Raw genomic sequence first — 15,493 nt, 5'->3', positions numbered from 1 at the left:
ACTCTCCAGAAAGTGGGCATAGAGGGAACATATCTCAACATAATAAAGGCCATATATGACAATCCCACAGCTAACGTGTGCAAAGCTAAAAGTATTTCCTCTAAGATCATGCACAAGACAAGAATGTCCACTCTTGCCACTTTTATTCAACATAGTTTTGGAAGTCCTAGCCATGGCAATCAGAGAAGAAAAAGAAATAAAAGGAATCCAAATGGGAAAAGAAAAAAAACTATCACTGTTTGCAGATGCCATTATACTATACATAGAAAATCCTAAAGATGCCACCAGAAAACTACTAGAGCTCATCGATGAATTTGGTAAAGTTGCAGGACACAAAATTAATACACAGAATTCTGTTGCATTTCTTTATGCTAACAATGAAAGATCAGAAATTGAGGAAACAATCCCATTTACCATCACATCAACAAGAATAAAATGTCTAGGAATAAACCTAAGGAGGCAAAAGACCTGTACTCCAAAAACTATAAGACACTGATGAAACATCAAAGATGACACAAAACAGATGAAAATATATACGATGTTCTTGGATTGGAAGAATTAATATTGTCAAAACAACTATACTACCCATGGCAATCTACAGATTCAATGCAATCTCTCAAATTACCAATGGCATTTTTGCAGATCTGGAACCAAAAAAAAAAAAAATCCTAAAATTTGTATGGAAACACAAATTCTTGAGAAAGAAAAACAGAGCTGGAGGCTTCAGGCTCCCTGACTTCAGAGTATACTATAAAGCTACAGTAAACAAAATAGCATGGTATTGGCACAAAGACAGACTTACAGATCAATGGAACAGGATAGAAAGTCCACAAATAAACCGACACACTTATGGTCAATTATGTATGACAAAGGAGGAAAGAAAATACAATGGAGAAAAGACAGTCTCTTCAATAAATGGCACTGGGAAAACTGGACAGCCACATGTAAAAGAATGAAATTAGAACACTCTCTAACACCATACACAAAACTGAACTAAAAATGGATTAAAGACCTAAATGTAAGAACAGATACTATAAAACTCTTAGAGGGAAACATAGGCAGAACGTTCTTTGACATAAATCGCAGCAATATCTTTTTGGATCAACCTCCCAAAGTAATAAAAAGAAAAAGAAAATAAACAAAGAGGACCTTATTACACTTAAAAGCTTTTGTATAGAAATGGAAACCATAAATAAAATGAAAAGATAACCCACAGAATGGGAGAAAATATGTGCAAATGATGCAACCGACAAGGGATTAATCTCCAAAATATACAAACAGCTCACGCAACTCAATATTAAAAAACAAACAACCCAGTCAAAAAAGGGGCAGAAGATCTAAATAGACATTTCTCCAGAGATGACATCCAGATGGCCGACAGGCACATGAAAAGATGCTCAACATCACTAATTATCAGAGAAATGCAAATCAAAACTACAATGAGGTATCACTTCAAAGCGGTCAGAAAGGCCATCATCAAAAAGTCTACAAACAATAAATGCTGGAAAGGGTATAGAGAAAAGGGAAAACTCCTACACTGTTGGTGGGAATGTAAATTGGTACAGCCACTATGGAGAACATTATCAAGGGTCTGTAAAAAAATAAAAATAGAGCTACCGTATGATCCGGCAATCCCATTCCTGGGCATATATCCGGAGAAAACTCTCATTTGAAAAGATACATGAACCCCAATGTTCACTGCAGCACTATTTACAACAGCCAAGACATGGAAGCAACCTAAATGTCCACTGACAGGTGAATGGATAAAGAAGATGTGGTATATACACACACACACACACACACACACACACACACACAAGGAATACTACTCAGCCATAAAAAAGAATGAAATAATACCATTTGCAGCAATGTGGATGGATCTATCATACTAAGTGAAGTCAGACAGACAAATATCATATGATATCGCTTATATGTGGAATCTAAAAAAATGATACCAATGAACTTATTTACAAAACAGAAATAGACTCAGAGATTTAGAAAACAAACTTATGGTTACCACAGAGGAAAGGTGGGGGGAAAGGGATAAATTAGGAGGTTGGGATTAACATATACACACTATTATATATAAAATAATCAACAAAGACCTACTGTATAGCACAGGAAACTCTACTCAATACTCTGTAATAACGTATATGGAAAAAGAATAGATAAATGTATATGTATAATGAATCGCTTTGCTGTACACCTGAAACTAACACAACGTTGTAAATCAACTATAATATAAAATAAAAAAATTTGTAAAAGAAATAGTAATATTAAAAAAATATATTGTACAACATGGGGAATAAAACAAATATTTTATAAGTATAAATGGAGTATAACCTCTAAACATTGTGAATCCCTATACTGTACACTGTAACATGTAATATTGTACATCAACTACTCAATAAAAAAAAGAAGCACTGAAAAAGTTTTCAACCTCACCAATAAAATACGAATTAGACAAGGTAGCTTTTTTTATTTTTTCCCCTCCAGACGGAAAACAATTTTAAGGTTTGTTAATTCCCAGTGTTGGTGTGGGTATTTGGAAATAGACACTTTCATGGCCTTTCTGAGAGCAGTTTAACACTAATAAAAATTCAAATGCAAATTATTCTTTGACTTAGCAGTTCCATTTCTAAAAATATATCCTATAGAAATATAGCCCCAAATCTACAAAGATACACATAGAACGATGTTCACTGAAGCGCCTTCTGCAACAGCAAAAGTGAGAGTAATTTCAACATCCACCAATAGGGAAATGTTTAAATAAATTATGATACATGTATACTGTGGACTACTCTGAATATTTAGAAAAATTGAGAGCTATGAAACTAATAGATTGAAACACTGCATATGGTTAATAGTAGCTATCTGCAGGGAACGAGACTGGCTGTGAGTGGTTGTAGGGGGAGAATGATAAAGAGAATTCAACAATACAAATTTCATAAGGTAAAAAGTAAACAAAGATGACATATACCTTTTGTAATAAAATAAAACAGCAGCCCTAGGGAAATTTTAAAAATTTTTATTTCTGTTATCCTTCACTCAAGAACATTTTCAGATGCTTTATATCTGCAACTGAAATAGAGTAATTTTAAAACCTTTTCCATGTAATAAATATTAAACCAGCATACAATAATGAAAAATGGCTTTTTGAAAAGCAAAACGTGTATGCTGCAGAACATTTACAAAATATAGAAGGAATAAAGAAAATAAAATCACCCACAATGCCACCACTCCAAGATGACTACCCTTATGGTGGTATATTTCCTCCCTTTCTTTTTTTGGTCTGTGGATATAAATGCCAGTTCTCTATCCCTAGACCAGACCTTTTGCTTATCTTCAGATCTACACAGATAAATGCAACTAACAAAAGTTGCAGTTTGAACATATCCATAATTGAACTAGTATTCCCTATCCCTATTGCAGCTGCTCTTATTCTGCTGATCCATATTGGTCAATAAACAGAACTACCATCTACACAGATGCTCCAGACAGAAACCTGGGGACCATCCATGAACACTCCTCCTTTTACAACCTCTTACCAATTAAGATGTCCTGTTGATTCTGTATCACAAGTCTCTCCTGGACCCATTCACATCTCTCAGTTCACACTGCCATCACCCTACTTCAGGACACCATTTCTCAACTAGAAACAGAATTTAAAATAGCCTTCTTATATCCAGTTTTGCTGCCCCGCCCCCATTAATTGCACTGTAGGTTAGGTAACCTTTCTAGAAACATGCATTTCAATAAGTCATTTATCCACTTAAAACTATTCTACACCCCAAACAATAAAGAACATATTCCTTAACATAGTACATAAGGCCCTCCATCACTCTTCTGCAACAAGCCCCAGTCTCCTCTTTATTCTCTCCCTGCATTCAGTGATGCTGCCTTACGGAACTTACTGCATAGTGCCTGGCTCATTGAAGTTTACGCTTCAAAATATGTGATGAAAATTGCTAGAATGTTCAACAACTTTCAGCTCTTATACAGTCTCTGACCTTAACACTTTGGCACAGGCTACTCTGTCTGCCATGAACATTCTCTTCTTACCTATTCCTTCCCACAGTTAACTTTGATTCCTCTTTCAGGTCTCAGTTTAACAATCATTTCCTTTGGGGATCCTTTCCTACCCTCTAGATGGGGTCAAGTTTCTCTGTTCCCATGGCACACCATACTTTCCCTACCATAATAAAACACTCTTCATTGCAATTATTAGTTTTTTTGTTCAATTATCACGGCTTCTCAGTAGCAAGATGCTCTGTGAGGGCAGAGACTACTACTTCCTCATTGCAATATGCCTACTCCTATCATAGTGCTTGGTACATTGCAGGCTCTCAATATATATATGTGTTCAATTAATATAGCCTGAATATCTTCTGTTTCCTTTCCAGATCCAGGGTCCACCTCTCTCAACCACGCTCTGCTCCAGAAGCCTGATCTTGCCTTCTAGCTTCTAGCTGAGTTGGGTTAGTGGGGAGCCCTGGCAGATCAAAGGGATGGAAGAGAGCAGACGCAGATATTTATTCTTGCAGGGGTTGCCTTGGGCACGCTGCGTTCCTCTACTGAAGGTCACAGCTCCTCTCAAGGTGGCCCTCTCTCAACGACTCTTTCTCCCTGTCCTTTGGCCCTTCAGGTGACAGCGGCCCAAACTGTTTCTAGCCCCAAATACTACATTATTCCTTACGGTTTTCCTATGATCTGCTTACATCTTTGTAAACAATCCTTTTAGGCCCCCCCATGGCCCAGAGCTATACTATTTTGAATGTGTCTTCTGTTTCCTACAGGGAAATGGCATGGAAGAGAATGCCAAATTTATAATCTTAATTATGTTTTTTATAAAATTGGTATATCGTAAAATAAGGTTTCCAGAAGACTCAAAAGAAAAAAAAAAACGATTTCAACAAGACATGATGGTTTTGCCTCTCACAGATATCCCATCATTTGTACAAACAGCCCTCTAGTTGACATGTGAATTGTTTTTTTCTCTTTGCTATTATTAAAAGGTCTCTAAAGAAAATTCTGTTCAACAATTTTTTTTCTTATATCCTTAGAATGGGAATTAGAAGGGGTCAAAGAGTATAAATTTGTTCAAATACACATAGAAACTGCCCCCCAGAAAGTTTATACAAATTACAGTCCACTAGTCATACTCAGGCATGCCCAGTTCACTGTCCCCTTGCCACTACTTTACTGTGCATACTGCAGCCTGGCAAAGAACCACTGACTGTTTACCAATGCCAGGCAAAGGGGGAAAAGTCAATCTCTTTCATCATTAATCTGACAATGTTACACCATGAAATGAGAGTGAAGTACACTAGGCTTTGTTAGAAGAAATGGGTTTGATATCTAACTTCCCTAATTAGCTACTTAGTCTTTTCTTCCTGAGCTTTAGTGTCCTCTTTAAGTGAGGATAAATATTACCTACCTTGCAGGTTGTCGTGAGGTTTATAAAAGATAAGTTTAAAAGCAAGTAGCAGAGTTACTGGTTCTCAAGAAATGTTTTGCTGTGTTCTTTATAATCTTTCTGATGCTTCCCTTGGATTTTATGGCTCTCATTCTCCTTGTATAAATGTCTTCTAAGTAAATTTTCCTTTCAATAATAAGCTCACAACACAAGTTCTCTCTTGAGGTTAAAAAAAAGCAAACAAAAAAAAATACAAATCACAAAACACCATCTTTCCTTTTCACAGATATGAACCAATGATTTCTTTGTTTTAAGAAGTCAACCCTAGAAGTGTAGAGTATGAACTATCTCAGTAATAGGCAACAACATTCTGTACCCTATACTTCCTTAATACTATAATCTTATCTACTTTATCATATAGTTAGGATCAAATCTTTAATTTTGAAAGATGTCTGCTTGTTCACAGATAATTATTTATTTAAAAAAATTAAGAAAATGATTTATTGACTATCACTGCCAGGCAAAGAAGGAGTATAAACCTAAGTAGGACACAAACCCTGACCCTGAGGAAGATATAATCTGCAAGGCAAAATGGACAAGCAATCTCATTACAAAGTTATGAGCACCATGGTAAGCCTATGAAGTGCTATAGGAATACAGAGGAAACACGATCAACACTTGTGTATGGAGGAACTGGGGAGATGTAGGAGGGTGACAGGGCAAGTGGGAGAGCAGATACTGGGTAGAGCCCTGAAGATTGATTAGAAACTTGTCTTTGGGAAAAGGAGAGAAAGTTTATCTCTAGACAAGTGGAACAGCTGGTACAGATACATGAAGTATCACAGCACCTGGCACTGCTGGGGAGAATACTGGGGGCATGGTTCAGCTGAAGTAAACAGCTGTTAGAGGGAAAGGTTGGTAGGAAATCAGCCACTAAAGAAGGGTAAGGGCCTGTTTAAGGACTGAATTGTGTCCTTCCTCCAGTTTATATATTGAAGCCCAAACCCCCAATGTAACTGTATTTGGAGATAGGGCCTTTAAGGAGATAATTAAGATTAAATGGGGTCATAAGGGTGGGGCCTAAATCAATAGGACTGGTGGGTCCTTATAAAGAGGAAGACACACTAGGAGTGCATATGCACAGAGAAAAGGTCACGTGAGGACACAGCCAGAAGGAAGTCATTCGTAAGCCAAGGAGAAAGGTCTCACCCAGAAAGAAATCAACCCTGCTGGTCCCTTGATCTTGAACTTCCAGCCCCCAGAACTATGAGAAAATCATTTACTGTTGTTTAAGCCACTCTGTGGTATTTTGTTATGGTAGCCCTAGCAGATTAAGATAAACTTAATTGCAAAGGTTCTTGAAAATCACAAAAGAGAGTCTGCCTATGATCTCAAAGTCCCATATTTCTCAAACTTGGGTTCAAGTGTGCCTAAGATAACCAAATATGTGTTTAGAAAGGAGACCCAGGCACCCTGGGGGGAATGAATTTGAATGTGGAAAACCTGGAAGAAAACAAGAGGCCGCTGCAAAGTTACTGAGATGAAGAGGATCTGAATTAGGGCCTCTCTAATGTAGAATTAAAATTGCTATGTAAATAAAATACAGTAAATCCCCTACATACGAACAAGGTCCATTCTGAGAGCGCATTTGTAAGTCCAATTTGTTCATAAGTCCAACACAGTTAGCCTAGGTACCCAACTAACACAATCGGCTATACAGTACTGTACTGTAATAGGTTTATAATACTTTTCACAAAAATGATACATAAAAAACAAACAAAAAATAAAGAAAACATTTTAAATCTTACAGTACCTTGAAAAGTACAGTAGTACAGTACAACAGCTGGCCTACAGGGGCTGGCATCGAGTGAACAGGCAAGAAGACTTACTGACTGAAGGAGGGAGAGGAGGTGGGAAATGGTAGAGCTGAAGGATCCTCAGCAATAGGAGACGGAGGGCAAGCTGCAATTTCATTCACACCTGACATTGATGGCACAGGTTCTGGTTCCTTGCTGGATTCAATTCTATCTACCCTCCTGAAAAAATGATCCAGTGATGTCTGGGTAGTAGCTCTTTTTCCCTTGTCATAGATGACACGGTAGCACTGCATTGCATTCTGAATGCCTGCTGCAACCTTCGTGTACTGTTCTACATTCAGGTCCTGTGCCTCAAAAACGAACAGTGCCTCCTCAAATAAAGAAAAGAAAATCCCCTTGCCATTTCCTGCATCGTGAATCTCTTTGGTTCTTCAGTTACTCTTTCTTCCTCTTGTCTCTTCATCCTTTCTCTGGGCCTCCAATTCCATCAGGTCTTTATTAGTAAGCTCCTTGTTTTACACAGCAAGGAGTTCAGTGAAGTCGTCCTCTTGCAGACCTAGCTCCAGCTTTTCGCTGAGAGTCACTACGTTGCTCTTTGGACTCCATCCACCTTCTCAAACCCATGAAAATCATCAACAAACTGCAGGCAAAGGTTCTTCCAAACCCCATTCATGGTGACAGCCATAACCTCATGCCAAGAAAAGTCAATGTTTTTTATGGCCTTGTAGCTGTTATAGTCCTTCCAAAATTGTTGCAAGGTTGTTCCCGATTCATCACTCGCCTTTACTGCCTAACGAAAAGTGTGATGTAAAAAATATTTTTTGAAAGTCACTATAACTCCCTGGTCCACAGGTTGGATAAGCGATGTACTATTCGGTGGCAGATGGCAGATACTTTGACTTTGGGATGAAAGTTGTCCATGAATGGAGGGTGGCCCGGAGCACTGTCAAGCAGCAAAAGAATGTTGAATGGGAGATCCTTCTCCAAGCAGTATTTCTCTACCTCTGGGATAAAGTGGTGGAAAAACCAGTCCTGGAAAATGGCCTGTGTAACCCAGGCTCTGGGGTTATTCTTCCATACAAGAGAAGCCCTTGGCTATGTTTTTAAGGGTCTTGGGTTCTCTGAATGATAAACTAAGAGAGGCTTCAGCTTCACATCACCGGAAGCATTGCCACCAAACAGAGTCATCCTATCCTTTGGTGCCTTATAGCCTGGCATCAACTTTTCCTCCTTACTGATGTAATGTCAGTCTGGCATCCTCTTCCAGTACAGTCCTGTCTCATCCACATTAAAAACCTGCTCAGTTAAACACATGCCTTCAATAATTTCTCAAAGTGTTTCAAGAAATTCCCAGGGAGCTACCGTATCTGCACTCGCTGCCTCAACACTTACTTTTACGTTGTGAAGGTTAGCTCTAGCCTTGAACCGATGAAACCAGCCATGGTTGGCATTAAAAGATGCGCCCTCTGATTCTCTGCTGCTTCTTCTTCAAGTCTTCATAAAGGCTTTTAATTTTCTCTTGAATCAGCATTAAGCTGAGCGGGACTCGACGCTGATGCTGATCCTGCATCTACACACTGAGAAGTTTCTCCATCTCCTCCATCAATTTTCCATGCTTCTTTGATATTATTGTCAACATCATGGGCACAGCAGACTTCACAAGTTCTGTGATCTTGCCCTTGTTCTTTAGAATCATGCCAATGGTTGAACAATTCATGTTATAAGAACGAGCGACATCTACCATCTTTTTGCCTCACCCCACTCTCTCAATTATTCACTTCTGTTTCCATCGTTATTACTTGGCGCTTCTTAGCAGTACCAGCTACATCACTACTGCTTTTACACCTGCTTCTGGACATCATGGGCTTGAAATAAAGATACTATACTACTGTACTCTACACAGCACTGTAAAGTACACAAAAGCACAACCACTTGTAGAGGATGCACGCACGTGACGATGTATGCCAGACACGTGAACTTACATGATTGGACATCGAACACACATTCGCATCTTTGAAAGTTCACGACTTGAAGGTTTGTATGTAGGGGACTTACTGGACAGTGAATACTTTTGGCCTAAATGGCCTCATAATTGTCTTAAAAACACTTGCCACCGAAGATTTAGTAGGTGCATCTAAATACCTCCTGCATAACTGTTACAATGGCCTACAATAGTACTAAAAGATATCAACAGACACAATGGAAGATAGAAAAGTTTGCTGTGCAGGAGGGAGCCAAGACAGGGGACACTAATTTTTACTACCCTATTACAACCTGTTTCATTTGTTGGGTATTAGTTTTACCCCTCCTTTCCTCTGTTACGCTGAAGAGTTGGTAAAACCAATCCCCTCTACCTGTACTCTATGTCGGCATTTTGAAGCCTGCAGATGGGTCAAGAAATTGATTGAGGAGATCATTAAAACAAAACAAAAAAACCCCCAAACCAAAACAACAAAAGACCCGCACCAACAACAGACTGGAATAGAAGACAATATAAATGACATCACAAGTAGTAAGGATAACTATTACCGTAAGAAACTTGTTTCAGTAATATGTGTACATGCGTGCTCGCACCAGATAGCAAAGATAAAATTTATTTCCTACTGAGCGTTGTGGCCAAAAAAGTTTGAAAGAGACTGCTCTAGATTCTGCTTAGAACCCCTTAGAATTCTCACTCATTATCTTCCTGTCTCCATCTCCAATCTCTTTCTCACTTTTAGTTTTTTCACATCAAAATGTAAACACTAAAGTATCTCCTGAGTGTCTCCTCTCAGATCCCAGTGCCTCCATGTCAGTTAAGCTTCTGGAAGAGATAACTACAATCTCAGCATGGGCTTTCTCACCTCCATTGCTTCTCAATCCACTGCAAGCTGGTTTGGGCCTCCACCTGCTACTGCAGGTTAAAGACCTCCAAGTGCACTTTGGGATTCCTCTCTATTTAACCCTTGAGCAGCACCTGACATCGATTACCTCCTAAAACACACTTCTTTGGGCTAGTTTCACTCTCTCCTGATTTTCCTCTTACTTCTTTGGCCACTAAATTTCCTTTGCAGCCTCCTTCTCTTCTGCCCATCCTTTAAATGCTGATTTTTTAGGCAGTCTTTCCACTCAACAGGGGTAGTCTCTCAATCTTTAAGTAGCTTCAATTTCTATCCCTGCGCTATGGTTTCTATATCTCTAGTCCTGATCTCATTCCTAACATCCAGACCTGGCTTCCATTTTTACATGGCATAAAAGATGTGTCAATCCAGAAGCTTAACTTTCTGGAATAATTTTCATTTCAACCTTTAGCATTTTACCCTTTAGTTATACCAAACTACCCACTTATGGTTTCAGTCTAACAGCATATGCTATGAAATCAGACTTCCTGGGTTTGAACCCCAATTCCAACACTTACTGTGTGATCCTGAGTAAGTTACTAGATTACTCTGTGCCTGAGTTTTTTCATCCACAAAATGGGAAAAATAACAGAACCTGACTTTAAAAGTTACAGAGAATTAAGTGAGTTAATACATATAAAGCTCCTAAAAGCATGCCTGGCACATAGCAAACATTCGGTAAGTATTACTTTATTTATGCTACTGGGTCTTGCAATACCACATACATACAAAACTTGACTGTATGCTATTCTTGTTACAGGCTCTACATTTTGGTTCCTTGATTAACCTACAGATTAGGATTTCAGGTTATTTTAGAAAATTACTATTTTTATACCTCACTCACATTCTTTGTTGGGGCTCCCTCTCATCAATCTTGATGACTTAAAGTGTCATCTTGAATACTTTAAGTCTTGAAGTTATAAGGGGCCTCAATAATCACCTCAAGTGACCTTTCCACCCAACACAAGAATATTTTCTAACCTGTCATCCAACTGCTGAACCACTGCCCGTCATTGCCAGTTTCACTTCTGAGCACCAGCACTTTGCCAGGCCAAAATCTGCTTCCCTGTAATTTCCACCCAACCTCTGTCTGACCTTCAGATCACCTTCAATAAGGCAGCTCCCTTTCCCACATGGCAGTTCTCTAAATACCTTAAGTCCCTCCCACCCCCTAAGTTAAACTAGTTCCTCCAGTCATTTCTCGTATGAAATGATTTCTAATTCTTTGACTACTCTGGACACCTCTGAGTTCCAATCTGTACCTGAACTCATTGAAATATTGCAGGTTTGGTTTAATGGTCAAGACTAACACCCCCATCACTAGGTATTATAATTTTATTATAAGGGCTTAATTTTATGAAAGCATAAAAACTCTAGTACTAATGCTGGTGGCCAGGCAACTATTTTGATTTCAGTTATTCATCTTCCTAAGTTTTCTTCTTTCTTATCACCATTTCACAGCCACACTATGGGCTTGTTATTACAAAGTTCTGCTTCAACTCCTAGATCTTTAAATTTGTCCCCCAATCCTATCTCAATCACGTCAGCCCTACTGGTCTCCTAATACTCTTACCATTTCACCAAGACTACCAATATTCTCAGGTAGCAAGAATTCCCTTTTCTCAGGCACAGTTTGCTTCACAGCACTGTCTTAAACTCATCAGGCCAACCACACTATTCCTCAATGATCACCTCAACCATCACCTCTTCTACTCTTACATAAAATGCTGCAGAAGAGAAATACCAAGTCATATAGGTCTGCACCTGCAGCCAAGTCCAGAATTCCTGCCTTCATGTTCAAGCCACAGTATACCAGGAATTCCTAGAGGTACTGGGGTAAGTCGTTAAGTGCCAGAGGGTACTTGAGTTAGCCTGCCTGGATTCAAATTCAGATCTATCTTTACAAACTTGTGACTTGGGCAAGTTAGTCAGCTTCGATTATTCTCACCTGTATAATGGGGATAATAAATTCACAGGGTTGTTCAGAGTAGTAAATGATATAATGCAAGTAAGGTTCTTAGTTCATTGCTCTTGCTGCAAGTAAATGCTCAATGAATGTTCCCTGTTGTCATAATTATTATTTGTGTGTGCATGGTAAACTATGGAAATTATAGGCCTCTGTGGGTTTTCTTCTAGGGAGAACACTCCATAATTTCCACTGATTTTCAATGGCTTCTTGCCTCCTCTCCAGCTGTCAAAAATTTTAGTCCTTCTCTGGGGAACCTCAAGATCTAACGGAGGGCTTCCCTGGTGGCACAGCGGTTGAGAATCTGCCTGCCAATGCAGGGGACACGGATTCGAGCCCTGGTCTGGGAAGACCCCACATGCCGCGGAGCAACTAGGCTTGTGAGCCACAACTACTGAGCCTGTGCTCCACAACAAGAGAGGCTGCGACAGTGAGAGGCCCGCGCACCGCGATGAAGAGTGGTCCCCGCTCGCCGCAAGTAGAGAAAGCCCTCGCACAGAAACGAAGACCCAACACACCCAAAAATAAATAAATAAATAAATTTATAATTAAAATAAAGGATCTAATGGAACATTTACAGATACACATATATATCTGTGGTCATCACCAATCTACACTTTTCTTTCTTTTTTTTTTTTTTTTTTTGCAGTATGCGGGCCTCTTACTGTTGTGGCCTCTCCCGTTGCGGAGCACAGGCTCCGGACGCACAGACTCAACGGCCATGGCTCACGGGCCCAGTCGCTCCACGGCATGTGGGATCTTCCCAGACCAGGCACGAACCCGCGTCCCCTGCATCGGCAGGCAGACTCTCAACCACTGCGCCACCAGGGAAGCCCTACACTTTTCTTAACAGTCTATCTCTACTCATGTTTTCGTATTTGGATTTATTCCATTTTGTCCTTAATTTTATGTTGTCTACAATTACTTTTTATTTGACTAAGTCTCAAACCTACTATTAGAATTTAAGTTTCCTGAGGGCAAGAACTTTAGGTGCTTCTGTATCCCATACAGCAGTCTACAAATGTTAAAAGACCAATATACACCAGGTGAACAGAATACAATTACCTAACTCTTTAAGATAATCGACTTCTGATCTAATTCTCATGGTAGAAATTAACTTGTAGTAATGAAATAGAGCAGGACCCTATGGTCCTTTCCCCCCACATCCTCCGCCTGCCTTTTGCCTGTAGAAAAACTTTGGTCAGAGAATAAGTTTAGGGCTTCCCTGGTGGTACAGTGGTTGAGAGTCCGCCTGCCGATGCAGGGGACACGGGTTCATGCCCCGGTCCGGGAAGATCCCACATGCCACGGAACAGCTGGGCCCGTGAGCCATGGCCGCTGAGCCTGCGCGTCTGGAGCCTGTGCTCCGCAACGGGAGAGGCCACGACAGTGAGAGGCCCGCGTACCGGAAAACAAACAAACAAAAAAAGAGTAAGTTTAATTAGAGAACTGAGAAAATACGGAAGCAAAGGAAAATGGTCAAACAGGACCAAATAATAATAATTTACTCATTCAGCAAAGTCAAGGACCTTTAGTTCCTCTTCAAGGGCTGTAGATAATATTCTGAGCCATACCCTTTGAGCTGTTTTGTAGATACTGAAATGCTCGCCAGGTGGAAGAAGTTAACTACATGATGACTAGATTAGCCATGACATAAGCTGCCACGATTCCAAGAACTGGCCTCAAAGAAATGGGAACAAACCGACCCTGGAACTGAAGACTAACTGTCCTTAAAACAATCAAGATTATGCTGCATGACCAATTTCAAGATGACTGTCAGAGCTGCCTGTGTTGTTTCTACATGTAACTCCCTCCCTCCGCCTATAAAAGGTCTTACCCACTGACTGTCCGGGAAGGGGGTGTGGGAATCAGCCTTTGGACACAAGCGGCCCTCCCGTCCCCAGATGCCTGCCTCTGAAATAAAGCAAACTTTCCCTTCCACCAACTTTGCCTCTTTATTGGCTTTTGAATGGCGAGCAGCCGGACCCCACTTTTAGTAGTAGTAATAAGAGAACAGAAATGACAGAAAATACTTTCCAAATAAAGTTATCAAAGGCCTTCTTTGAAGCTATCTTTTCCAGAATTTAGCGTTGAGTTTATCTGTTAAAGTACTTTGTTAATTGCAATATACTTAATTCACTTAACTCAATGAAATTAATTCAGTAAAGCTAAATAAAGAACAATACTATTTGAATTCTAGCTACTTATTCCTTCACAGGACATTCCTTCACAGGACACTGTAAACACCAAAACCAAACTTTCAAGAGAATTCTATCCCAACCTCATTCCTAACCCTCTGCTAAGGATTACTCCCCACTCCAAGCACTTGCATTTTCCCTCTCAGCCCTGAGGCCAAACACGTGACTATCTTTAGCTTTCAAAGTACAGGTTTCCCTGGCTATGCGAAAGTAAAGCATGAAAGCTTTAATAAGCCAAAACTGCATAAGGCGAAGAAGCAATTACCGTAACACACACCTTGCTAATGGATGCACAACATAAATCCAGATAAAGCACAGATGCTCACAGACACAGTTCAAAGTTATGGCGGCTTGATGCTGTAAAGCGAACTTTCGAAAAGCGGGAGAAACCTGTACCTCCAAGGGTGAATGATTTACACCTGTGAGGGTTAAGCCCTAAAATGTGATAAACCCTTTCTTATTTTATAAATCAGGATTTGAGTCCCACGTTCTATACCAATGAGAACTTTTCTCAGACTTTTATATCCATGTTCCTCATCCCTCAGTATTAGGGAAAGGGGACGACGTTTGCCAGACCACTTTACCAAACTCCCCTCCCTCAAATCTGGCCCCAGGCGAGCCCGGACAAACAGCATCTTCTTCAACGCTCGCCTCACCTGCCGTATGGAAGAGGCAGGAGAGGCCAATGCCTCCGACTGCGTCTTTTATCACTCAGTTCGGGGTGACAGCAAGGAGAAGCCCAGGGTCTGAGCGGTTTCTTACCGGCGAAGCGGATCTTCACGAGATCCAGCGGGTGCAGCGCGAGGTTGGAAAGGACCCCGCCGCTCACGCCCGCCACCAGATTCTCGTACCGGACGTGGCGGAATACTGTGCTCCACGCCGACGACCCGGACGCCGACTGGCCCTGGGCCGTCATGGGCTCAGGGCCCGGTGATGCCGTGGAAGTGGGACGAGATGCAGTGGCCGCCACCGTGGCGACGGTCGCCACGCTGGAGCAGAAACCGCAGGGCACGAGCCCACTTCCGGGACCCGCGCGTGGAGTCACACGCCTGGGCGCGGGATGAAGCCTAGAGACCCAGGAGCCAGGGGTACAGGAGAAGCGCGCTGCCGCACGCCACGCCTACCCGGAGGAGAGTGAGAAGGGGGCGGGGCGCCTCCGCCAAGTCCCCGCCCCGCCTCGCCCACCTCGGCGGCTGGCTTAGGCCGAAGGGCGTGGA

General features: G+C 40.9%; 1 protein-coding gene across 1 annotated transcript in view; it reads right to left on the bottom strand.

Moving 5' to 3' along the window:
- The window catches only part of SLC25A32 (solute carrier family 25 member 32), a 49,333-nt gene extending 33,906 nt beyond the window's left edge, over nucleotides 1-15,427 (bottom strand). Inside the window, exon 1 of the mRNA XM_022584650.3 lies at nucleotides 15,039-15,427. Within this exon, the coding sequence (XP_022440358.1) occupies nucleotides 15,039-15,192 (154 nt within the window). The 5' untranslated portion in view covers nucleotides 15,193-15,427. The remainder of the gene's footprint in view (nucleotides 1-15,038) is intronic.
- Nucleotides 15,428-15,493: the final 66 nt, after the last annotated feature.

Source organism: Delphinapterus leucas, chromosome 17, assembly GCF_059928025.1.
Source record: "Delphinapterus leucas isolate spDelLeu-1000000601 "Yukka" chromosome 17, BTC_Dleu_Yukka2, whole genome shotgun sequence".
Lineage (NCBI taxonomy): Eukaryota > Metazoa > Chordata > Mammalia > Artiodactyla > Monodontidae > Delphinapterus > Delphinapterus leucas.
The sequence above is the reverse complement of the archived record's forward strand: the minus strand, read 5'-3'. Positions and strand labels throughout refer to the sequence as shown.